General features: G+C 44.8%; 6 protein-coding genes and 1 long non-coding RNA gene across 7 annotated transcripts; 6 read left to right on the top strand and 1 right to left on the bottom strand.

Moving 5' to 3' along the window:
• The first annotated feature begins 6,173 nt into the window (after positions 1–6,173).
• LOC139128239 (integrase/recombinase xerD homolog) lies at positions 6,174–7,199 on the top strand. Its single transcript, XM_070694055.1, has one exon. It carries the CDS (start codon positions 6,174–6,176, stop codon positions 7,197–7,199), a length of 1,026 nt encoding a protein of 341 aa, XP_070550156.1.
• A 4,436-nt stretch (positions 7,200–11,635) lies between these two features.
• LOC139128238 (uncharacterized) lies at positions 11,636–12,580 on the top strand. The gene has a single exon (XM_070694054.1). The coding sequence runs from the start codon at positions 11,636–11,638 to the stop codon at positions 12,578–12,580; it is 945 nt and encodes a 314-aa protein (XP_070550155.1).
• Positions 12,581–12,643: 63 nt separating this feature from the next.
• Positions 12,644–14,158, top strand: LOC139128237 (uncharacterized). Its single transcript, XM_070694053.1, has one exon. The coding sequence runs from the start codon at positions 12,644–12,646 to the stop codon at positions 14,156–14,158; it is 1,515 nt and encodes a 504-aa protein (XP_070550154.1).
• Positions 14,159–14,297: 139 nt separating this feature from the next.
• LOC139128236 (uncharacterized) lies at positions 14,298–15,293 on the top strand. Its single transcript, XM_070694052.1, has one exon. The coding sequence runs from the start codon at positions 14,298–14,300 to the stop codon at positions 15,291–15,293; it is 996 nt and encodes a 331-aa protein (XP_070550153.1).
• Positions 15,294–15,757: 464 nt separating this feature from the next.
• LOC139128235 (uncharacterized) lies at positions 15,758–16,360 on the top strand. Its single transcript, XM_070694051.1, has one exon. The coding sequence runs from the start codon at positions 15,758–15,760 to the stop codon at positions 16,358–16,360; it is 603 nt and encodes a 200-aa protein (XP_070550152.1).
• Positions 16,361–17,468: 1,108 nt separating this feature from the next.
• Positions 17,469–18,316, top strand: LOC139128251 (uncharacterized). The gene is made up of 2 exons (XR_011551231.1): positions 17,469–17,876; positions 18,086–18,316. It is a non-coding gene; the product is annotated as an uncharacterized lncRNA (long non-coding RNA).
• Positions 18,317–20,333: 2,017 nt separating this feature from the next.
• Positions 20,334–21,419, bottom strand: LOC139128234 (uncharacterized). The gene is made up of 2 exons (XM_070694050.1): positions 21,221–21,419; positions 20,334–20,953 (listed from the first exon to the last, which is right to left on the bottom strand). The coding sequence occupies exons 1-2, from the start codon at positions 21,417–21,419 to the stop codon at positions 20,334–20,336; spliced, it is 819 nt and encodes a 272-aa protein (XP_070550151.1).
• Between the last annotated feature and the right edge of the window lie 2,634 nt (positions 21,420–24,053).

Raw genomic sequence — 24,053 nt, 5'->3', positions numbered from 1 at the left:
TAACGAATAACTCAAAGCTTTATTTCAGTATTTGAAATATACACAAGTGTCAATTCTGACATTACAAACAGCATCACAATTAATAATGTGCCAACAGTTTTAACTCAGTAGAATGAACAAACATGCAACTTTAACTGTTTAACAAATGTCCTAACAGTGGTCTCGCCACAACATGAATAAAACACAATAACTTCAACTCTTATTTGATCCGACAGGACAGGATAGTAAATGATAAAATCAAGTCCTCATTTCCTCAGCTTGTCCGATAACAGGTAACATGACATGTCCATGGACAGCTACAGTACCTCTCTGCTGGTCTTTCAGTGGTCAGGTAATACTACTGCTGCTTCCTGCAAGGTCAGAAAAGTAGCATGGAGACTACTTAGAGTGGGTTGGGTGTTCCATGTGGTAGGATTGTTATATCTTAATTCGGTTTTTGGTTAATGGAATTAGGATTCCATTTCAAACACTTTCAGTGTGCTTATGAAATCTCCAATTCCATATCCCAAAAACCTCCTTAAGATATAACAGTGCATGTTCAAAGCCTAACTTCTAGTTATTGAGGTTGTCCCTTAAGAATTTTTGTCTGGAATGTCAAGCTCTGGCTATTCCCGTACGAAACAGATTTTTTGTGGTAAACATGCTGCAAGCTCTGGGTAAACATACCACGCATACTTTTGTGTGCCACAACTCTCTATCCATCCTGCGCCGATAGTCACCACTAGTGGTGCACTTGTGGTGATTAGCAATCTTTCTCTTGGTATGTCTACCACAAGACTGAAGTAAACAAAGTTGCAGATTGCTTTGTGGTATGTTTGCCATTGAAGGCTTTACGTAAATACAATGGTCACACAGCACAGACTGTGCAGAATCATGTGTAAGAATCCAAGGCTGCACAGTTACAGGGCAGCAAAATGAATGTGTGTGCCCAGCTGGCTTCTGTAGATGTACCGTATATCATATGCATGAATAAAGAATATACATGTTTGCACTCTAAATTTAATAACAAAATAGTATCTTTATTGATTTTTCAAAATGGGGATATTAAAACGTGAATACATATTTGTAGGACAAATCTTAGTCAGTTTCCAAGAAATTAGGAAATTCACATACAAAAGTACCTGACTCTCCAAATGATACTTCTATACACAGTGACAAGATTTTACGAATCCAGATTACATCAACAATAGCACATATGTAAAGGTGCGGGATCGCTGGATTTCCAAAATAGCTTAATTTGAGCGATTTAGCAGCTATAAGCCCTATGGTGTGATCGAGGCGAGAAAAGTGACGAAGTTGATCTAATAAAGACGGGTATTCTGTTGATAACAATGTTGTTTCATACATAGGCCTACACTGTAGGCAGCCACAAAAATCCCATGAAACCATTTTTCCCTGTCCATCGGGAAACGTTTTGAGCCAATGATCTGCACGATAATTCAATGTTAAATTCATCAATTTCATGGCAGCAACGAAAATCTCTCGAAAATCGGCCGTAATCCACGAAGGAAAAGAACTTTGCCACAGTTTCGGTAGGCCTAATAATAAGCGGACAGAGCATGTCAGTCACCGCGGTCGGAGAAAACACTCATTCTATTTGTGTCTTTCGACAAGCATTGAGGTAGGTATGGTATAAGTTACTATATCGCCGACTTAGAAAGACAAGGGAATTATTAGTCGTATTGCCATCCACTGTACAAATGATTGACATCTAACTCAACCTGCCGTGGACACGTACGTACGTGTCTCCAGAGAAACGCGCCCGAACAAAAATCTAAGAACTTGTTGAACTGGTATGTTGGATTTTTTGTATCTCACGCCTGTCGTATAGAACACAGTTTTTATCGAAATTGAATTCCCGTATCTCAGGGAAGGCACACTATAAAATAGTGCTGGTATAGTGCCTATGAAGGGTTTGCACGGTTAGCCCCTCGATCGAGGCGCCACTGGCACTGCTGTGCTAACTGCTATGTAATAGGGCCTACATAGTGTGGGGCTTAGTGTTGGGTCATAGCCACTGGTGCTGTCAATACACTTTTGCTTGGATATAGTCCGTCGAAAGCTGTAAGGTTTCAGTGAATTACTTTTGAATGAATTACTTCGAACAAAACTTCCACTACGATTCATGGTATGTTACGTACGTGTACAGCGATCGCGATTGCAAGGACTTTGTATCGGAAGTAAATATAGTATCACGCCTGATGACATCATAGATCTTGTGAAGACTTCGTTGTGATTGGTCAGATTGGCGTGTCACAGGTCAAATCTCAGCGGCAAATCTGATATCAGAAAGGCAGTTACGACCCTTTTGAATTTGCTCAATGCATTGTCGCTGTTTTTTCACTCGACTTTTGACAAAATTTCACTGAAATTTGCCGTTGGACATCACCTTGACAGCTTCGTATACCCTAGCTATGAATGTACAACCTATAGGCAATGTTCAAGACGCGTTAATTTTCATGTCATCGTCGTCACGATCGGCGTGTGGAGATCGGCTTGTGAACAATGGTCACCATTCTAATATAACCATGATAACACCCTGAGCTGGCCGAGCTGAGGATCAAGGCGATCGTTTGAATTTCGGTAAGTAAATTTTCGAGTATCCTTCTCTGCAACGTAACGACGAATTTTATCTGTTTTTGTTCTGTGCAATTCTCGAGTAACACTGTCCAATTGTCTGAATAATCTCCGAGGTTGAACGTTGAGTGAACAGTGTGAAAGGAGTGGCCTTTATCTGTTCATACCCATGTATTGATAGTGTCTATGTCTGGGGAATACATACTTCGACACTTTGGCGAAGGCACAGTCCCTCGGGGACTGTACCCAGGGTGAAACTTTTGCTTATATGTATAACAAATTTCCCTCGATGTACGATATAAAACAATGAAAAAACAATACATTTAGGAATGGTTAGTGGGTGATTATGGCTTGCTATAATCATTGTTAACGTCTGGAGCGACACGGGGGAAGGGTTTAGACCTTGACATGCATGGGTCACCATGCGTCACCTACCTTACACTTCTAGATGCATTTGAGACGTAACCTAATCTACCAACCGCCTCGATTACCGTTATCTCAACAAATTACATCACCCTTTCCACGTCATTATCCATGCGCACATCAGTGTGTTCAAAGCTATTTTTGTCCATTTCAATCTCTGCCACGCTCAAGTTCACATCGCAAAATTCGCCATGCAAAATCGAAGAAAACCAAGGGCCGCGCCTACGCCCGGGCGGCCACCCGTACATCGACGAGGACAAAGAGACGCCCAGCGCACCTCGACAAATTCCTACTCCAGCCAGTACCGACGGAAACCACACCAACCAACCCTGCCGTCGACATGCCGACAACAGCCGCAGCGGCAGCCGACCCAAGTATATCAGACCACATCGCCAAACTGATAGAAACCGGCATTGCAAGCGCCATTGACTCAATCCGACGTGAACTACGGCAGCCAGATACCAGCAACGCCACAGCAACGGTGCCCATCCCGACGTCCAACTTGCAAGTCCAGCCAACTGATACAGCCGTTGGTGCACTATCACCTGCCTCAGTCGTCGTCGCTAGGCCGGCGACGCTCGCCGCTCCGTCCAGCTCGCTACCTACCCAAGGCCACCCAAGTAATCATCCCGCTAATCACGTTAATGAATACCAACCCACCATCACAGCTACCCCACCAGCCTTGACCACCAGCGGTGGCGCTGCGCACATCCGGGATAACTCCACCGCTAGCGGCGCACCTCATAACAACAACACGAGCAATATGGCCGCGCCCTACAGTCAACTCGCCCAGCCAGCTGGTCACAACGCAACGCCATGGCGCCCACCGCCTAGAGCCGGACCAACGGGCAATACTTCAGCAGCAATACCCCAGCCGACCTGCTCCTGCCGTACGTCGACCAGTCAACACTCAACGCCTTGGCTAACCTCGGTAAGTTCATCGAATTTGGTGACTTGCACCCTGATGCCCTAGCCCCCAACTCATCCCAGGCTACCAAGACACAAGTAGCTTTTGACCCAGACAACCGTGGCGTCGCCACGTTCACAACCGAGGTGAAGCGGAAAGCCATCGACGACTTTGACACCTGGTTACAGTGCTTCCTCGTCTTCTCCTCCTATCGTACATTCTACTACCCACATTTGGCGATCCCCATGGCCAACTACCTTCGTTTCCTCGCCTCCAAAGCTGCTGCCTACAAGCCGGAGGCCTGGCTAGCCTATGACAAACACTTCCGCCTGAACGCTTCCCGCTACCCAGATAGGGCCAACTGGAGCCAGCCAAACCAAGACCTCAACTTCCAGTACTTCCAAAACCAGCCACACCTCCTGCGTCCTACCTGCTTCGGCTGTGGCCAACAGGTCATTTGAAGACTGATTGCCCAAACCGACGCAGCAGCACCACCAACCCGTTCTACTGGGAGAGCCCAGCGAACAAGAAACAATCTGACCAACCTCCGGTTTGTCGTTCTTTCAACCGAGGCACATGCAAGACACCCTGCAACTATGGCAGACTACACAAGTGCTCCGTGTGTAACTCGACCGAACACGGTGCTCAGCAAACCACCAACGCATCAAATCAGAGACCCCCCAGCCCTTTCGAGGGAGCGACCGTCCACCCAGCGACAATCGCCACGCTACAGCCGACAACGCCAATCAACCTAACTAAGCTCTCAGCTGCCCTGCACGACCACCCGCACAAACAATTCACAGCCAGCCTCATCCACGACCTCACTCATGGTGCCGACATCGGCTTCGGTGGGAACCGCGCACCACGCTACACTCGCAACGCCCAGTCCGCAATGACCGATCCGGATGCCGTCACCACCGCCATAACAAAAGAACTGCGCCTCGGCCACACAATTGGCCCGTTCGCCGTGCCACCTCTGCCAAACTTCGTCGTAAACTCGCTTGGACTTCGGCCTAAAAAATCAGGCGGCCACCGCATAATAATGGACCTATCCCAACCACGAAACGATAGTGTCAACCACTACATCAACAAGGAAGACTACACCCTCACCTACTCCCGCGTTGACGATGCCGTCGCGATATTACAGAGACTTGGCCAAGGTGCACTCATCACAAAAGTGGACATTAAGCACGCGTTCCGACTGTGCCCGGTACGGAAGGCGGATTGGCACCTCCTCGGCTTTAAATGGCAAGGGCTGTTCTTCTTCGATCGCGTGCTCCCTTTTGGCCTTCGTTCTGCACCGTTCTTATTCAACCGCCTGGCCGAAGCACTCCTCTGGATCGTCAAAAACAGAGCAAACACTCAGGACTTACTGCACTACCTGGACGACTACTTTGGCGCTGGCCCCCCAACTCCCCGCAATGCCAGTACCTCCTCGACACCATGCTCAACACATGCCGCGACCTCGCGATACCCATCGCCCCAGAAAAAGTCGAAGGCCCATCACCCACCATGACGTTCCTTGGCATCACGTTGGACACACTTACAATGACACTATGCTTACCCGACGACAAGCTACAGGACCTGCTTCAAACACTTCCCACTTGGCTCCACCGACACTCATGCACTAAACGGGAGTTGCTATCCCTCATCGGCACCCTCAGTTTTGCATGCAAGTGCATTCCCGCCGGTCGCATCTTCCTCCGCCGCATGATTGACTTAAGCACAACCGTACGCAAGTTGCGCGACACGATCACACTATCTGACGCTTTCCGCCTTGACGGGAAATGGTGGTGCGACTTCCTACCGACATGGAACGGCACGCCTCATTCCTCGATACAAAGTGGACCCCCTCTCGCGACCTTGACCTCTACACCGATGCCTCGGGCACTGTAGGCTCCGGTGGCTACCACGCTGGGCATTGGTTGACCGTTGCATGGCCTGACTCTCTCCAAGCCTCAATCGAGTGGAAGGAGATGTACCCAATACTAGTCGCTTGTTCAATTTGGGGGCATCGTTGGCATGGCCGCCGAGTGCTGTTTCATTGTGACAATCAAACCGTCGTGCACATCTGGAGAAAAGGCACTACGAGATGCCCTGACATCATGCAACTAGTAAGGAGCATCTTTTATGAGGCAGCCAAAGGAAATTTCCGTGTCATGATCGATAACTCAATTGCTGATGCACTTTCTCGTTTACAGATGGAGAGGTTCCGAGCATTGGTGCCCGAAGCGGATGCCGGCCACACACCTGTACCAACGCGACTATGTCCATCCCTCTTGCTACACAACAACTGACGGAACTAGCAACTGCCTACATCCATAACAGTGTGGCCGGGAACACGCGACGCACATACCAGGTAGGACAAAAGTGTTACTTGGATTTCTGCTCATCACACGGACTAGCAACCTTACCTGTCACAATCAGGAAAGCCATACTCTTCGTTGCGAACCTGGCAAATGGAGGACTAGCATATCGAACCATTAAGGTGTACCTAGCCGGGGTGATGCATCACCACGTTGAGCGCGGGTATGCCGACGACGTAACAACGCACGCTCTCCTGCAACGAACACTGCAAGGGATCAGGAGAAGCATTGGAGAAGTGCGCCGGCCACGACTACCAATCACCATTGACCTGCTCCGTCGCCTCAAGGAATGCCTGCGTCAGCGTGCCGACATGTGCAGCAACGACAAGCTCATGGTATGGGCAAGCTTCACGCTGGCATTCTACGGCTTTCTGAGGGTAAGCGAGTTCACCGCTCGATCACCTACGGAATTCGACGTAAACGCCACACTACTCGCCCGGGACATTGTGTTAACGGACGTGATCGAAATCAGGATAAAGTCATCGAAGACTGACCCGTACGCGCGTGGGCACACCATCCGTATCGCTCCGACCGGGACCTCTGTGTGTGCGGTCCGCTCCTATTGGAAATATACCGGGAACCGCGGATACATGTGCCCTGAAGAACCGGCGTTCCAATTCGCGGACGGCACATGGCTTACGCGACAAAGACTGAACCTATGCCTGCGGGAACTGCTTACCCAGGCAGGGATTTCCGATGCTAAAATGTACGCGACACATAGTTTCCGCAGTGGTGCAGCCACGACTGCTGCCGAAGCCGGCTTGCCTGACTGGCTCATAAAGACACTTGGCAGATGGCGGAGTGACGCGTACCAGATCTACATCAAGACGCCGCGGGAGACCCTTGACGTAGTGCCGAAGGCACTCGCGACACGCCAGCAATTCGATATGGGACTCAGTTCGCGGTGGACAATGCCAACGTTGTAATACCACTATACAAACTGTAGAGACACGAAATGTAGGAACAATGAACATGTATAAGGAGTGACTCATCTCTAACCAATCAAAGTCAAAGACGCTTCTTACTTTCCCGACAAAATCGGCTATATCACAGCCTGAATTAGCCACTTTACTTTAGTATATGTTTATGCACAGTATAGTGTATGTGTATGCGTATACTCAGAGCGCATCGCTCACCATTGGATCTGGTCGTCACTTATCCACTCACTGATACATTATGTTATTGTAGCAGTAGTACATCGTAGCTGTAGTAATAAAGTTTGAAGAAATACAGTCGACGCCTCTGCCTCCATCACTTGAACTCAAAAGATCCTGCTTCGTAAACAATCCCACACATTGTTTTGGTGCCGAGACCAGGATGAGTTCAAAGAAGAAAGCTAAGCCGAAGTCAGCGCAAGCAGAGGGAATGGCAACTCCAGCTACGACCAACCTGAAGAGGACACGAGGAGTCTACCGCGGAATAGTGACGAACCAACTCAAGAAAGCCGAAACCACAATGTCTGCGTTTCAGGGCGACCCCGAACAACTGTTCATACTGGAGATGATACTGGCAAGAGTAGAGGAAACGTACGAAGAGATACAAAAACTCGACAGTTTGATCATCACTAACACCGAAGATGGAGACATCGACGATATATCTACCGACCTCCAGCAATACAACGAAGATACACACGAGAAGATATTCAGAATCAAGCGTTTCATCGGAGAGAAGGAGAATAAACCCATCGAAGCAACCCCAAGTTCAACCTTCAGGCAAGCTCACACACCGCCCGTCTCAGCACCTCACAAGACGGTAAGTCTACCAAAACTTCAACTACCTACGTTCAGTGGCGACGTTCATCAATGGATGACTTTCTACGATAGCTTCAAGTCCATGGTCGATAATGATACTGCGCTAGAACCCATTCAGAAATTTCATTATCTACGAGGTCAATTAAAGGGCGAAGCCGCGAACGTAGTCGGTGGTTTGAGTATTTCGGACTCAAATTACCAACGCGCCATTAATGCGCTTCAAAAGCGTTACGGACAAAGACACAAAATAATCCACGCGCACATAGATTCGCTATTAAGGTAGCTTTCCGCCTTTGTTTTGGTATTTTGAGTCAAAAACACGATTTTTCTTTTATCCCTTAAAAGTATTCCTATAATATTGATCTTCCTTGTGTGTAGAATATCTTGGTCGTGAAGTTCCTGTTTTTGGGTGAAATTTTGGAATAAAAATGTACGAGAGGCACAGGTGTACATTTTGGCGTTTGAGACTACCGTTAAGTCTTGATTGACAAGGGATTACGCTAAGCAAGCAGCGTCACAGTATTCACATGCACTTGGACAACATACGCTGTGAAAATCCCATTAGCACCTACCGTTCACTGCGTGGGTCAAGACCATAGTGTGTACCTGGGCAATTAGGCGTCGAAAGGTGGGTCTTACCGTTTTTCTCATAGGGGTGGCCGCTCCCAAAAGATCACAATTTATCGACACAATCGGACAAGGTCAGACTTATGACATTGTTGACGGTACAATTTCAGATTACACAAATGGCCCACGCACTAAATGTTTTATCTGGGACATTTTTGTGCTTTTGTAAAAGCACCAGGAGTGGTGGATAAGTTTCGTAATGTTAAACATCTTTGAAGAGGCTGTCCCGTATACATAAATGTACGTTCCACTGGCGGCCTAAGTGACAGCGGGAACACTTGAATACTGCAACAGACACCCTTCACATCTTCAACATTCAAGCAACATTCGGCCTCTTTCGGCCGAAGTTTCGGCTTCTTTTGGCCCCAAGACATTTCGACACCCCCGTTACGATTTATTTTTTTCCCTTCAAACTTATTAGTAACTGACAGACCAGTCATATTCATAAGCATTACCCTTGCGTTTTGACCAGTATGACTTTTACAGTGCCGTTTAGGCGCCGCTTTTCAAACTTTGACAGTGTCGGCGGCTATTGCTATTGAAAATGATATGAAACTCTTTTCGACGGTTTTTTCACCATGTTCTCACAAACTTTAAAGCATGTGAATGCTGACACTATACTTCTCAGTGTTTTGATTTGTAACATTTGGCACGAGGTCCCCCAACCAGATCGTGCCGAAACGTCTTTGGTCGCGTTGCCTAAACGTCTTGGGGTCGAAATTGTGCGGCCGAAACGACTTTGCGCCAAAAGGTCTAGAAACCCGACATTGTCCGTTCGATGAGAATACTAAGTGAGTTGAACAATTTATGAATAAAAATGAAATATCAGAAGCCGCGGCTTTGGAACTACTTTGGATTAGAAAATACAAGGTGGAAACAAATTGCATGGGCTGCAAGAGAGCGACAGCAAATTTTCCCAAGGCAAAATACGTAGCGATGCAGAAATCCCACGCCACAAAACAATAGCTGCTTTGGTTTGCAGACGTTTTGGCACAATGGCAGTGAACTGATAATGTCGAAGTCGTTTCAATCCCGCGGTCCCGTTTTTCCTTGTCCCATTTCGTTTCCGGACCGCGCTATTACCCAATAATCGTACAATGCAACCACCCTACCACTAAATGAGAAACCGACCTTGACAAGGTAAAACATACGTCGACTAACAAATGTTCATCGTACACCGGACGAATGTGAATCAAATGATTTTATGGGAATGGACACGACAACATTGTTATCAGTTATCATGGCAGTAGCCAAAATGCTGCAGGACCGAAGACAAATTTCAATATGAATTTGACCGTCACAACGTAAAACGTAATCGCCCTGAGTTTTCATCAACATGTCATCATTGGTCGGTAAACCATTGAATGAGACGCTTACGGGCTAACTACTTGAATACAGTGCAAAACACCATCCTAATCCTGAGATTTACATGTAATGAAGACGGGTCTGATATCATATTCGCCTGGAATCGATGGTACTCATGTTGTGATACGAACAACAGCAGAGAGTTATCTATCTGTGACCATGGAGGTAGGAAGACTACTACCTCCATGCTGTGACGTATGACGCTTGACGAGAGGTCTATCGCATGCAACTTGCGCTTGATGAAATGACGTACTTTTCTCTATGTTCATGTTTTCTCAACTTCTCTCCTTTGACTTTTATGGCACCGACGACGATTGGTTCATGACTCCAGAAACGGTCTTCACCCACAGAAATGCTGTACAGAGTGAGGACGAACTATTGTCTCAGAAATGCTCGTAGTTTGATTAGTGTTAATCGGTTTTCAAGGCGCGTGAAGATCTAAAAAATGGCTGCTCACTGAATCCTCGGTTACTCTAACTGTAACGAATCACAGCATGGAGCTGTTAACGTTCTTTTTTATCTCCATGATCACAGACACCGCAAATGTACATCCACATACAAACGCAGATATTTTTGTTGTCAGCCAATATTGTTTTCCCTATATCACTCATCGGGCTCGCTTTCATTCCGCAGCAGTGAGTCGTTTCCGAGGTCGAATCGAATGCTGCCATAAACTTACACTGTAGTGTACGCTTGTCATGGAGGTATTAGTCCAAGCGCTCGTGTAGACGGCATCGAGATGCCGTAGCAGTTCTGACAGTTAGGTCGAACAGTTAATACTCTATTTAAACCTTACAACTAATCAGTCAACAGATTATGCATAATCCCTTCCCTGGCACTCCCCAAGTTTATTTACTCATCAGCAACTGTGTAGATTGCGCTCTAAAAAGAGTACAACGCTCCCAAAATTCACCCTTTTTAGCCTCATTTCGACCGTTGACACTGATTTCAATGAGTGAATATACTGTTGAAGTTGAACACTTTGATTTCACTATCTGGTTTTAGTGTTTTGTCGGTTGAGTACATTGTTTATTGCCATTCAAAAGGAAAAAACCGAACCAATTTACTAAATCGCCTTTTTCTCAGTTCGGCATTTTGTCACATTGCAGCACGTTCAAAAGAGTTTAACTCGAGAACGCGTGAACGGAAGTTCACCAGATTTTCACAGACGTTTGTCAAGTAGGTTGTCTCCAAAACCGTGTCTCAGTTTCTCTATGAAGATTTTTAAAGTCGAGTTATTGCTGCTTAATTAGGCGGCGTTGTAAGACTAATCGGTAGATAAACTTTGACTCAACGATGTGAAAAAACTAAGGCCTTTTTCAAAAATCTGAGACACGGTTTTGTAGCCAGTATTCTGAAGACCAATTGCCCGTTATCAACTAAACAATAGCCCCTCTCCGCTCAGACTTAAACTTTTTTACGTGAGACCACCCATTTTCTTTACACTTTCACTAAGATCTTCAAAAAAATTCATCGCACACTAATTTTCTTGATAAAACAAAAAAATTCAAAGCAATAGCTTTCAGGTGATATATAATACTTGGGTAAAAGTACACATCTTGATGGCAAAATTCACGTTTGAAAATAGGTCGATGCAAAGGTGGAAAGCTACCTTAACTATGCCGAAGCCAAATTACGATCGCACAAGTCTGAGAAAATTCTACGATGATATAGAGAACCACATTCGCGAGCTAGAAAACCTCGACATTACTGTTGACAAATACGCTGTTATGTTAGAAAGGGCAATCTGGATAAAACTACCGAAAAAGATAATCGCTGTATTCAACGAACATTACGGAGACAAAAGTTGGGAAATCGACGAACTTCGCGAAGCACTATGGAGACACATACTTTACGTGGACGAAGAAACCGAATCTACGGAAACGCCAATAGCTACCGCGACCTTCTTCGCGAACGCCGAGACGAACGCAAAAGGCCGCCAAGCCTCGAAGCCGAAGAAGCCGAAAACTTGCGCGTACTGCAAGGGACCACACTTCCACAACGACTGTACTGTAGTAACCGATCGAAGCAAACGCCACGAAATCGTTAAAAGGGATAAATTGTGTTTCAACTGCCTCGGGAAACACAAAGTCGGAGATTGTAGATCGAAAGGGAAATGCTTTCGCTGCGGAAGAAAGCATCACACCTCGCTGTGTACCACGGAATCGAGTCACGCTACGACGGGACCAAGTCCCAACAATCAAGTTACGGACACTCAAACGCACGCTACGGGAAATAGAGGCAACGACAAGCCTACCTCATCTACTCAACCTGCCACGCAGATTGGAGTAAATTTCGCGAGAACGGAGAGTAACTCGGGTAAACGGAAAATGGAGCCAGGCATACACAAAACTGCCGAAGTTCCAATCACTTACGGTCCAAATACAATCAACGCTACGGTATTGTTCGATGAAGGTTCGGACATTTCCTTCATCACACGTGATCTAGTAACGAAGCTAGATATGAAGCCACAAACCTCGGACGTATACGGATTAAAGAGATTCGGTGACAAAACTGCTAACACCAGATCGTTTGAAATGGTAACCTTTGCACTTCAGACATGAGACGGTCCAAAGTCAATGAGCGTGCTAATAGTTCCAGAGAAATCAATCACCGTGGAGAACAAAATGTCATGTTTCGTATTGAATTCACCTCACATGAAGGGTTCAAAATTACCGCACCCACCCTTTGGCGCCGAATCATTCGAGATATCGCTATTAATCGGAACTGACTATTACTGGGACTTTATCGAAGATGACATTGTAAGGGGACCAGGCCCGACCGCCGTACTTTCTAAATTCGGTGGATACTTATTGTCGGGACCCACTGGTATACGAAGCGCGCCTAACGCCGACGCGACCACCTTACACATCGCTACGACTACTGTTGAAGAGGAAATTAAACTTCAAAACTACTGGGACTTGGAAACAATCGGAATAAGAGACCAAGTAAACGCCAAGGACACTGAGGTAAGCGAATTCGAATTATATCGTGATACGCATTTACGAGTTGAAGACGGAAAATACGTTGCTAAGTTACCATGGAAGGTCGACCACCCGCCATTGCCGACCAATTATCATATTACTGAGAAACGCACATGCGCTATGGTGCGTCAGTTAACGCCCGATTTATTGAAAGTATACAACAACATCTTAATTGACCAACAGTCTCGCGACTTTATCGAGGAAGTCGACGACGATGATAAAACAAACGGACATTATCTTCCCCATCGCTCAGTAAAGAAAGACTCGACGACTACACCCATTCGTGTTGTATATGATTGCAGCTGCAGACAATCAGATTCACCTAGTCTAAATGACTGTTTACAGACTGGACCGCCACTTCTCAACGATCTCTCATCAATTCTACTCAGATTTCGAGTGCATGACATCGCGCTCAGCAGTGACATCGAGAAAGCATTTCTCAATGTACGTCTTGACGAAAATGACCGGAAATTCACAAAATTCCTCTGGTTATCTGACCCAAGCGACCCTGAGAGCCCGTTCAAAGTTTATCGTTTTAAAACCGTTCTCTTTGGCGCGGTCTGTTCACCCTTCATATTGAATGCAGTTGTCAAAACACACTTGGAGTCAAACGCTAACACTCCAATCGCCGCTGATCTTAAAGATAATATCTATGTTGATAATGTCATCTCGGGTGTTAACAATACTACGGAAGCTACGAGATACTACACTGACGCAAACTCTCTCATGAAATCCGCTGGATTTAACCTTCGCTCGTGGTCATCGAACAATGATGAAATACGCAAATTAGCCGCTAAGGACAAAACTCTGGAAACGAACACCAACGTGGGTGTTCTCGGAATGCGCTGGTTAACGGACTCTGATCAACTCGCTTACGCTAAGAAAAAGGATGTGAAGAAATCGGACTATCTCGCGACAAAGCGCGAAGTCACACAAGTAACAGCAAGTTTATTCGACCCCCTCGGATATCTTTCACCCGTTCAAGTGAAAGCAAAGACATTTATTCAAGACATATGGAAGAGAAATTTAGATTGGGGACGAACCACTAGAAACCGACCTCGCAAATCGATGGAAACACATAGTATCGGACTTCAACGCGAGCACCGAAATCAAGATCGACCGTCGTTATTTCGCCGAGAATACGAGCGCCGATCATGAACTACACGTATTCGCAGATGCCAGCTGTAAAGCTTACGGTGCAGCCGCATACCTTCGCCGCGGTGACCAAACGTCTTTGGTCATGGCAAAAACACGTGTCGCTCCAATCAAGGAATTATCACTGCCCTGCCTCGAACTTATGGCAGCATTAGTCGGTTCTAGACTACTACGCTTCGTTTACGACGCCTTGAAAGACAAAGTCAATATCACAGATCGTACGCTGTGGTCGGACAATCAATGCGTTATACATTGGATAACACGAAGAGACAAGAAACTTCCGGTATTCGTTGCAAATCGAGTCAAAGAAATTAGAAATGTGCCATGCACGATCAAATATTGTCCAACCAAGGACAATCCAGCCGATTTATTGACACGTGGAATCTCAACCCGTGAGTTAGAGAAATCCAATCTCTGGTGGCAAGGCCCACCCTGGCTAAAACAAGGTGATTGGCCTATCTGTCCCGTGTTTGACAGCTCAACATATCATGTATCTACTGAGGAGGATGTCGGTACCCTCAGTGAGGATTACAATAAGCCTAGTGATGACAGAAGCAAACCTTCTGTAAACGGAATTCAATTAATCATAGACGTCAACAGATATAGCGGTCTCACAAAGTTACTTCGCGTAACCGCATTAGTCCTGCGTTTTATCTCAAACCTGAAACAAAAGGCAACTCGCAAAACCGGACTGATAACCGCTGACGAACTCAATCGCGCTGAGATAGAGTGGATTAAAGATGTACAAAGACAAGAATTCGCCGACATCGCAAAGAAAATACGCGATAACAAGAAGAAGACGTTGCTAAGCAGACAACTCGGACTGTTTACTGATAAAGACGGCATTCTACGTTGTGGGGGGAGGCTACACAATGCTCCCCTGGACTTTGTGACAAAGTTCCCGATTCTACTACCGCCAGCTCATCGGTTCACCGATCTCGTGATTCTGAACGCACACGCACGCGCACTTCACTCTGGATTACAGACAACGGTAACCTACATTCGACGACGCTTCTGGATAGCCAAGATTCGCCAGACCGTGAAAAAATTGCTAAGAAAATGCGTCACCTGTCGGAAAACGAACGGCAAAAACCTTATCAAATACCGATACAAGCCCCGCTTCAATCGTATCGCGTAAACGACGCCCCTCCCTTCGCAATTACTGGAGTGGATTTCACCGGAGCGCTATTCGTTAAATCGCCTAACGGTAAGGAAACAAAAGCCTACATATGTTTGTTCACCTGTGCCGTGACTCGCGCCGTTCACCTCGAACTGGTACCTGATCTATCTACGGGATCATTTCTACTCGCCTTCCGACGATTCGCAGCAAGACGCTCGCTACCCTCAAAGATGATTTCGGACAACGCCTCTACTTATTTATCCGCCGCGGATGAAATACGGAAATTATTCTACGCACCAGATGTGAAACGCTATTTAGCTAATCGACGCGTACAATGGTCCTTCATACCTAAACGCGCCCCTTGGTTCGGAGGTTTCTGGGAACGCATGATCGGACTGACTAAAAACGCGATAAAGAAAGTACTCGGTCGCGCCTTCGTTACATTCGACGAATTGAACACTATTGTTACAGAGATTGAAACCATGTTGAACGACCGACCTCTCACGTACTTGTACACGGATTCTGAGGACACGACGCCCCTATCACCGTCTCACCTTCTGCAGGGACGACCACTTACAGGCGTGCCACACCCACTATACGACGACGACGAACTTTCGGACCCAACCTATGGAAATAGCAGCAGCTTGAACAAACGGTACGTACGCATTGCTCAATTACAAGAACAATTCTGGCGTCGATGGATTTCAGAATATCTACCTGCTTTGCGTGAACATCACAAATTAAACGGAACTACCAACAACAAAATCAAGGTCGGAGATGTTGTTCTAGTTCACAGTGACACTGAACGACGAATGCATTGGCCATTAGCCATCGTGGAGAAATTAAACTACGGAAAAGATGGAATGATACGATCTGCGGAAATCAAGACTACGACCGGACTCACTAATCGTCCTATTGTGAAACTTTATCCCCTCGAAGTGAAGGCAGACACTTCTACATTGTTACCAAGCAACAACAATGACACGGACACAATTCTGCCTGACCCTAGTAAAGGTCAACGACGTTCTACACGTACAGCAGCAGCCATCGCACGTTGTAGGATACATGACCTGAACACTAAGTGAACTCTATATATCGGACAATATATATTGGACACTATTTAATGGACCCTATATACTCACCATATGATATCTAGTCATTTTACTCAGTATTTCGATTACTTTCAATTTTTGCATTTTTCTCGAGTTTTAGTTTACGATGATTTTTCGAATTTTAGACTTGATACCTTTTTCTGTCGGGCGGGAGAATGTCGAGAAACGTATACAAAGATAGCTACTTCTTAATTCCTTGACAATGAAGACAGATTGTAATCTCTTCAGTTCCTTCCAACATCCTGTGTTTACACATAGTTTTAATTCTTTCTGACGTGTGACTCATCTCTAACCAATCAAAGTCAAAGACGCTTCTTACTTTCCCGCCAAAATCGGCTATATCACAGCCTGAATTAGCCACTTTACTTTAGTATATGTTTATGTACAGTATAGTGTATGTGTATGCGTATACTCAGAGCGCATCGCTCACCATTGGATCTGGTCGTCACTTATCCACTCACTGATACATTATGTTATTGTAGCAGTAGTACATCGTAGCTGTAGTAATAAAGTTTGAAGAAATACAGTCGACGTCTCTGCCTCCATCACTTGAACTCAAAAGATCCTGCTTCGTAAACAATCCCACACAGTTTCCCAGTGGCGCATGGTCACCCACGGGGGGGGGGGGGGGGGGGGGGGGGGGACTGCATTGCGGCCGCGCTGCGGCCATGCATGTCCGCAACTTGGCCGTAATTTGGGGGGTACTGTCATGGGCCTGTAGTGGGCGCCCGGTAGCACGTTGCCTGACGCACGGTGCCAGGAGTCTGGTACCGCCGTCCAGGCCGCCATGACGCCTTGACGCCCCGCCGTGACGGTACATACATAACCCCGGATTTCGGCCAAACACTTGCCTCCGTGTCGTTTCTTTGCGTTAAGTAAGAATTAAGTTCTTAAACTCTGACCTAGTATCGTTTGTACACGTGTTCATGTCATGAAATTTGGTATACGTCTATTTATAAGATCATGCTGGACGATGCTGGACGTCTCTGTCTTTGACACTTAAGTTTCTTTTGAAATCTTCATTAATGTATTTTGACATTTGGTCAACGTTACCCGTAAATATTTTGCTGGCATATGTAAGGCGAAATCCAAATCAATGATTGATTTACAATATTTCATTGAAGTTCTACATGAAATCTTACAACACAAAACATGCATACAATATTTTCAGTTATGTTTCTGTAGCTGTGGATCACTGGTAGCGTTGTCCCCCCCCCATCTAAAAGTAATTTAGATTCACAGATATAGTAGTAAACTAGTTTTCATGTCACATGTAGTCAAAATCACCAAACATAATCGCTGGGACTTTTTCCTTTACATTCCTTTTTATTCCATTGCATTTTCTTATTTGTAGCTGGAAGTGACGACATGTCTTTGTGGCAACGGATGCTGAGAAAAGCAATGCTGATGACAACTTTACATCACCAATCTCATAAACCCAAATTGGTCCCAAAAGAGTAACCAAGCTTGCCAAGGCAAATATATAAGTGTAAGTACCGTTTGAAATATCTTTACAATTTAGTGACCTGGATTCCATTTCATGATATGTGCAAGACTCATTGTGAAAGGTATGTCAAGGCAGTTGCAATTACATACTGACTGGCAGATTGTTCTCTTGGCATTTTGTCTACTGTACTGTGCTAGTATATGTGATTGCATTAATGTTTCTTTTCTTGTTTTTCTTTTTTTTTGTTTTAGCCCTTTCTGTAGTCTACGGAAAGTAAACCAAGACACTGAACAATCAACTGGATCAAAAGTAACTGTTCCCACTATATCGTTGGATATGCCAACACTTTGTTATGAAGATGCCATGGATTAAGGGAGATATCCTGTGAAAGAACTGTTGATGAACTTGTGATTTCTTTTGTTTTGAGTCATTTGTTAGCATTTCCATCTGCAATAAATGTAAGGTAGGAATTCAATGAAAAACCTGGTAAGATTTTCTTTTGTTTGTGAATGTGTGTGAGTGTTTGTACCTATGGCTACATTCTGAAAACTTACATGAGCACAAGAATGAGTAGCTAGAGTGTGAGTGGTCGTGGCAAAGTGTGAAGGGTAGGGGTATGCTACTGGGGGTGGGGCTACCCATAGGGTCAGCTTCAATAGCGGTATGTATACCGTAAATCCTGTTTGTGGCAAGTATAGCGCAAAAAATTCTGCAAAGCCTAAACTTTTGTGGCAAACATACCAGGACATGCTTGAGTGTCGTGGTAAGCATACCACAATATGTGCGCCGCAAAATCCATCAACATGCGAAAATCTCAAGCTATGCGTAAGCTTACCACAACATGTTGTGGTAAACTTACCGGGCAATTATGAAGACTTTACCAGAACTGTTCGCCGCAAGGCTATAATTTTCGTAAGGGTTATTATCGTTAGATGGAACATCTCGTAGGTAAAACCTTGCAAATGTTGATGTTTTAGACCAGTTAGCTTGTGTCAGTATGTCTTTTACTGACACACCTTGTTGTTTTGCTTTAGATGTACATGCTGATCTGGTGGAGTGTGCCTTAAAGATGTCAATATTTATTCCTGCTAATTTCATCATTGTTTTCAACCATCTGGCAAGTGTACTAGTGGATACTGGTTTGTGAGGCTTGACATAGCTCAATAACAGCTTATTTACTGATGATTTCCCATCAACTTTACCACGCCAAGGCTCTGATAATATTAGGTATTCATGTAAGCATGAAACAACACATAGCCGTGATTGGGATGAAAACATATGGAAGGTTACACTACCCAAAGGACTGTGATCTGAGGATTGTTGCGATGAAGCAAATTTTGCTTTACTCGACTTAGTCAACGATGAATATTTGAAAGTAATGTCACTTCCATTATCACACATACTTTTTATGTTTAGAGTTTGGACCTCAGACTGGCGTCCGGCACTAGCCAGAGTCAATAACATACAAAGTTTCAGAGACAAGTCTTTTGGTTTCATTTCTTTGTTATCACCCATACCTTTGATATAGTTCAAACCTGATCTACATCCCAGGTATCTGTGTATCTCGGTTGTGGTGGTCTTTCATTAAACACTGCCCTCAATAACATCATGACCTTGGGGTGTTGACCTACCCTATGTCCATCAATAGGAGGATAGAAGGCAGAAAGCGTGGATCTGTATGTGTTAATTGATCTATTGATACCCCGTATCAAACAGGTGAGTAATAAAATCTAGGATATTTGCCAAAGATGCCGAAAATGGATCAATTTGTCTCCTATCACACCAACAACTCCACTTTCGCCAGGAGGAGTTGTAAGATGCTGATGTTCCTTACTCCAGGCATTTGACATAAGCTTGGCAGTTTCATCTGAAATTCCTTCTGTAATGAGGGAATGCCTGAAACCTGCCATGCCGCTAATTTCAGTCCGTCTCCCATTGTTAACAACGGGAGTGGTTGTTGTGCTGGTGATAGCAGAAGTGTCTGGTATGTTGGAAGGAGGATCGGAAACTCCACGGACATTTTCATTATCACTGGAAACCATGGCTGTGCTTGCCATATTGGTGTCACTATGACAATGGTTGTTTCCTCCTTCCTCACTTTGGCCAGACATCTCCCTATCAATGCAAATGGAGGGAATGCATACCCGTTCATACCCACCCAGGACGTCTGCATTGCATCGAATGCTATTGCTTCTGAGTCTGGTTTCCAAGAAATGTACCTGTCTATCTGATAGTTCAGTCTCGAAGCGAATAGGTCTACATTCAATGGTCCCCACATTTTCTGAATTTGTTTGAATATCATGGGGTCCAGACGCCAGCTGCTGGAGTCTTCCACATTCCTGGATTCCCAATCTGCTAGGACGTTCTGCACTCCGGGTATCTGCTATTATTGTAATTGTGTTTGTCAGGCAATAATTCCACATTTCTTTGCTAGTGTCACCAGTACTGTGGATTTCGTCCCTCCCATTTTGTTGATGTAAGCTACTGCTGTCCGATTGTCTATTTCAGAAGCACCGTCAAATTTTGTTTGTCCTTTGTAAAGGTTTTCAGAGCGAGGAAGGCAGCTAGAAGTTCCAGTGCATTGATATGCATCATGGCTTCCTCTGCTGTCCACGCTCCTCCTGTCTGAATTCCCTGGGAGTGTGCCCCCCACCCTTTTTTCGACGCATCTGAGGTTATCATGAGATCCGGGCAAGGGCAAATGATTGCCTTGCCATTGAAGTCTCTCAGGTGGTGGCACCACCACTGCAGTTCTGTCTTGCACTCTGGAGATAGAGTTACTAGCCTAAGGGTTTCGTATGACTTGTTGTGAATCAGTGATCGTGTTCTGGTCATTTGGAGATATCTGCACTGCAATGGTGCTGGTATTATTGCTGCAACTGATGCAGTCATTCTGCCAATTATCTGTGCTAGTTCTCTCACAGATACCAGAGTTTTGTGAGCTAGGTTTGCACACTGATTGATAATTTGTAAAATCTTGGACTCCGGGAGAAACATTCTCATTGTCACCGAGTTGATAAGGAAACCCAGAAACTCTATTTCCTGTGTTGGGACTAGGTAGGATTTCTCCCAGTTTATGCCAAACCCAAGGTGTTGAAGTAGGAACAAGTAGGGTGTCCCTGTCCCGTATTAATTGATCTTTGGATTGATTCATCAGGAGAATATCGTCCAGGTAAATGATCAACCTGATACCCATATGCCTCAATATACCTACCGGTACAACTGGTTTCATTAATTTGGTGAAGATTCGTGGTGCTGATGCTAGCCCGAATGGTAGGCATCGAAATCGATACAAATTCTTCCCCCATCAAAATTTGAGGTATTTCTGAGATTTCTGACTCACTGGTATGCTGAAATATGCATCTTTCAGGTCTATTTTGCACAACCTGAGTCTCCTTCCCTCAGGAGGTCTTTTAACATGTGCAAGCCTTCCATTTTGAAGTGTTTGTATGGTATGAACTGGTTCAGCAGTTTCAGGTTGATCACTGGGCGATAACTCCCATCTTTCTTTGGTACTATGAATATCTGACTTTGAAAATCTCCTTCCTGAGAGAAAGTTGTCTCGATGGCCCCCTTTTTCAACATCTTTTCCACTTCTTTGTTGAGGCCAAAAAAAAAAATATGTGCTGTTCCGATCACATGGTTTTCAAAAATAGGGTAGGTAGGTAGGGAATTTTTTTTTTTTTTCATTTTTTTTATTTCTTAACCCTTTGCAGCCCAGAGCGCCCTCAAACGCCCTATGGGGGTGCGGCCAAAGCGCCCGAAAGCGCCCGAACATTCCAGACTTCCGGGTCGATTTGAAAATGCGGGAAACGTAACGGTTTTCCGTGATGAACGTATCATCATTTCTGATGACGTACTAAGCACATGTTAGGCTACATTTTCCCGCTCTATAAATATACAGGTTGCCATTAAAAGTTTTTGCACAAAATCGATCGATGTTTTCTCGGACGCGTCGCTAAGTTTGAATTTTAATTTTTTGTTTACGTCCTGCCGTAGCGTTAACCCTCACTGAAAAATCGCGGATGTCGGTCGCTCGAATACCTAAATCATGAGAATTTTCCTTGACAATGACGAAAAGGAGGAATTTGAAGGCTTTTCAGACGTAGACACAGTGAGTGACATAGACGTTGGCGAGATCGATGCAGCGCTACGGCAAATACTCCAGTTTTAGGACTTCAAACTGTAACCGGAAGCGCCCGATATCTTGCGTGAGATCCATCGTCGTCCCATGGTATAAAATTTCGATCTTCCGAATTTTCTGGTCGCTGAATCTGGCCCTTATCATCGTTTAGGCGTCGGAGCTCATCCAGTAGATTATTTTTTCTGTTGATTCCGTTTTCAAAACGTAGAAACAGTGAGTGACATTGACGTAGGTGAGATCGATGCAGCGCTACGGCAAGTACATGCTGCAAACTATAACCGGAAGCGCCCGATAATTAGTGTGAGATCTCATAGGGTCGCCTCATGGTAGGAAATTTCGATCTTCTGAATTTTCTGGTCGCTGAATCTGGTTCTTATCATAGTTTAGGCATCGGAGCTCAGCCGATGATTATTTTTTCTGTTAATTCCGCCGCCTTTCCGTCAACAAGTTGTCGATGAAATCAACCACTACGCGACTCAGTGTCGATGGTCCGGCGCCGACGTAAACCAGTACTGGTATGAGACGAAGGTTGATGAAATGCGGGCGTTCATAGCAAAATATTTTGATCGAAATTCACACCATGCCAGATGTAAACGACTACTGGTCAACAGACGACAGATTACAAGTACCGGGGATCGCAAAAGTAATGCCAAAGAACCGATATCAGAAGTATTTTCATGTCAATGATAATGAACTCGATGTGCCCGCCTGTGACCTCAACCGTGCATGATCGTACGTTCAAAGTTCGACCTCATCTTGACCTCAGGCGTTCAATTTCTTTTCCCGCAAATTACGGTCATTTCGCCAGCTGTCGATTGATTAGGCTATGATAAAATTCAAAGGCCATATGATCCAGTACATGCAAGCCAAGCCAGTCAAGTAGTATTTCAAAGTTTAGATGCTTACTTGTCCCCTTAGCGGATACTGTCTGAGATTCGATCCCCAGAATTTAATGGAAAGAAAGGCGGACGTACACGGTACAGGCGCCAAAAAGAGAACTATCGTACCTCATTTTTTGAATTAAAGACACTTTAAATAAATAAATACTTTTATTTTGTTGTAAATTTGATAATTTTGTGTTCAATATTACTTTTACTTTATAATACGTTTAAAAATGATGCAAACATTTCCTCAATGTGCCATGAAATTTTGCACAAGTTGGTTGATGATATATAATAATATGTACGGCAAATTCTCGGCTCTATGATGCTACAACAATTACAAAATTAGAAAAACATTGATTTTCAAAATAACATCATGTAAAAAAAGAAGAAACACTCAAATTATGTGTTTTGTTTATTTTTATTTCATCTGGGACTTCTTACCTGAAAAGGAAAGTGTAAAACTGCGCAATAAATCAGCTGCCAGCTTCATTTGATGAGGAAAAGTGTCAAGAAAATTTCTTGAATTCCCCATAAGCAATATATCATTGGAAAGGAAATTTCCCAATATGTTTTCTGATGATATAGAGTTTATATGGGGTTTCTCTGTTTGTATTCGAAATAACAGACTGTTTTTGAAAGTGACTGTTTCTAGTCCTGGACCCTTAAGTGGGCAGCCTCTGTCCATTAAAAACCCGCGGTGGAGAACACTGAAGTGTCTTTACAGTTCATTTTTTCCATATGGGCGCTGCGTTATTGGCAATTTCCCACTGGCTCCACAAGAATGACACATTGGAAGTACAGTTTTAAAGCTTTTCTTAAGATCAAGGTCGATTTCAGCATCTTCCTCCCCACAATGTGCACACACATCCTTTCTCCCGACATTTGCCCCATAGTATGGCAGTTCAACTGGCATTGCACAAATCAGATTCGGCCTGAACTGCACTTTGTTGTGAAGACAATGGCCAGGAGGTGTGAGTGGAGCACCACAGGTATAATGATTCTCGCTCATTAATGTTACCAAGGAAACCATATGTCGTTCAGTCAACTTGTTTTTAGAGTATACAACACGTGGCTTCCTGCACTCTATACACGGAAAACTTGCTCGTGCATTCTGCGCACTGCAAACAACAGGCTTTCCACGTACTTGGCTACTCGTGGTTGGTGTATCATCAGAGGTACTGGGTGTTGCAC

Source organism: Ptychodera flava, unplaced genomic scaffold (assembly GCF_041260155.1).
Source record: "Ptychodera flava strain L36383 unplaced genomic scaffold, AS_Pfla_20210202 Scaffold_46__1_contigs__length_1169225_pilon, whole genome shotgun sequence".
In the NCBI taxonomy this organism is placed as follows: domain Eukaryota; kingdom Metazoa; phylum Hemichordata; class Enteropneusta; family Ptychoderidae; genus Ptychodera; species Ptychodera flava.
The sequence above is the reverse complement of the archived record's forward strand: the minus strand, read 5'-3'. Positions and strand labels throughout refer to the sequence as shown.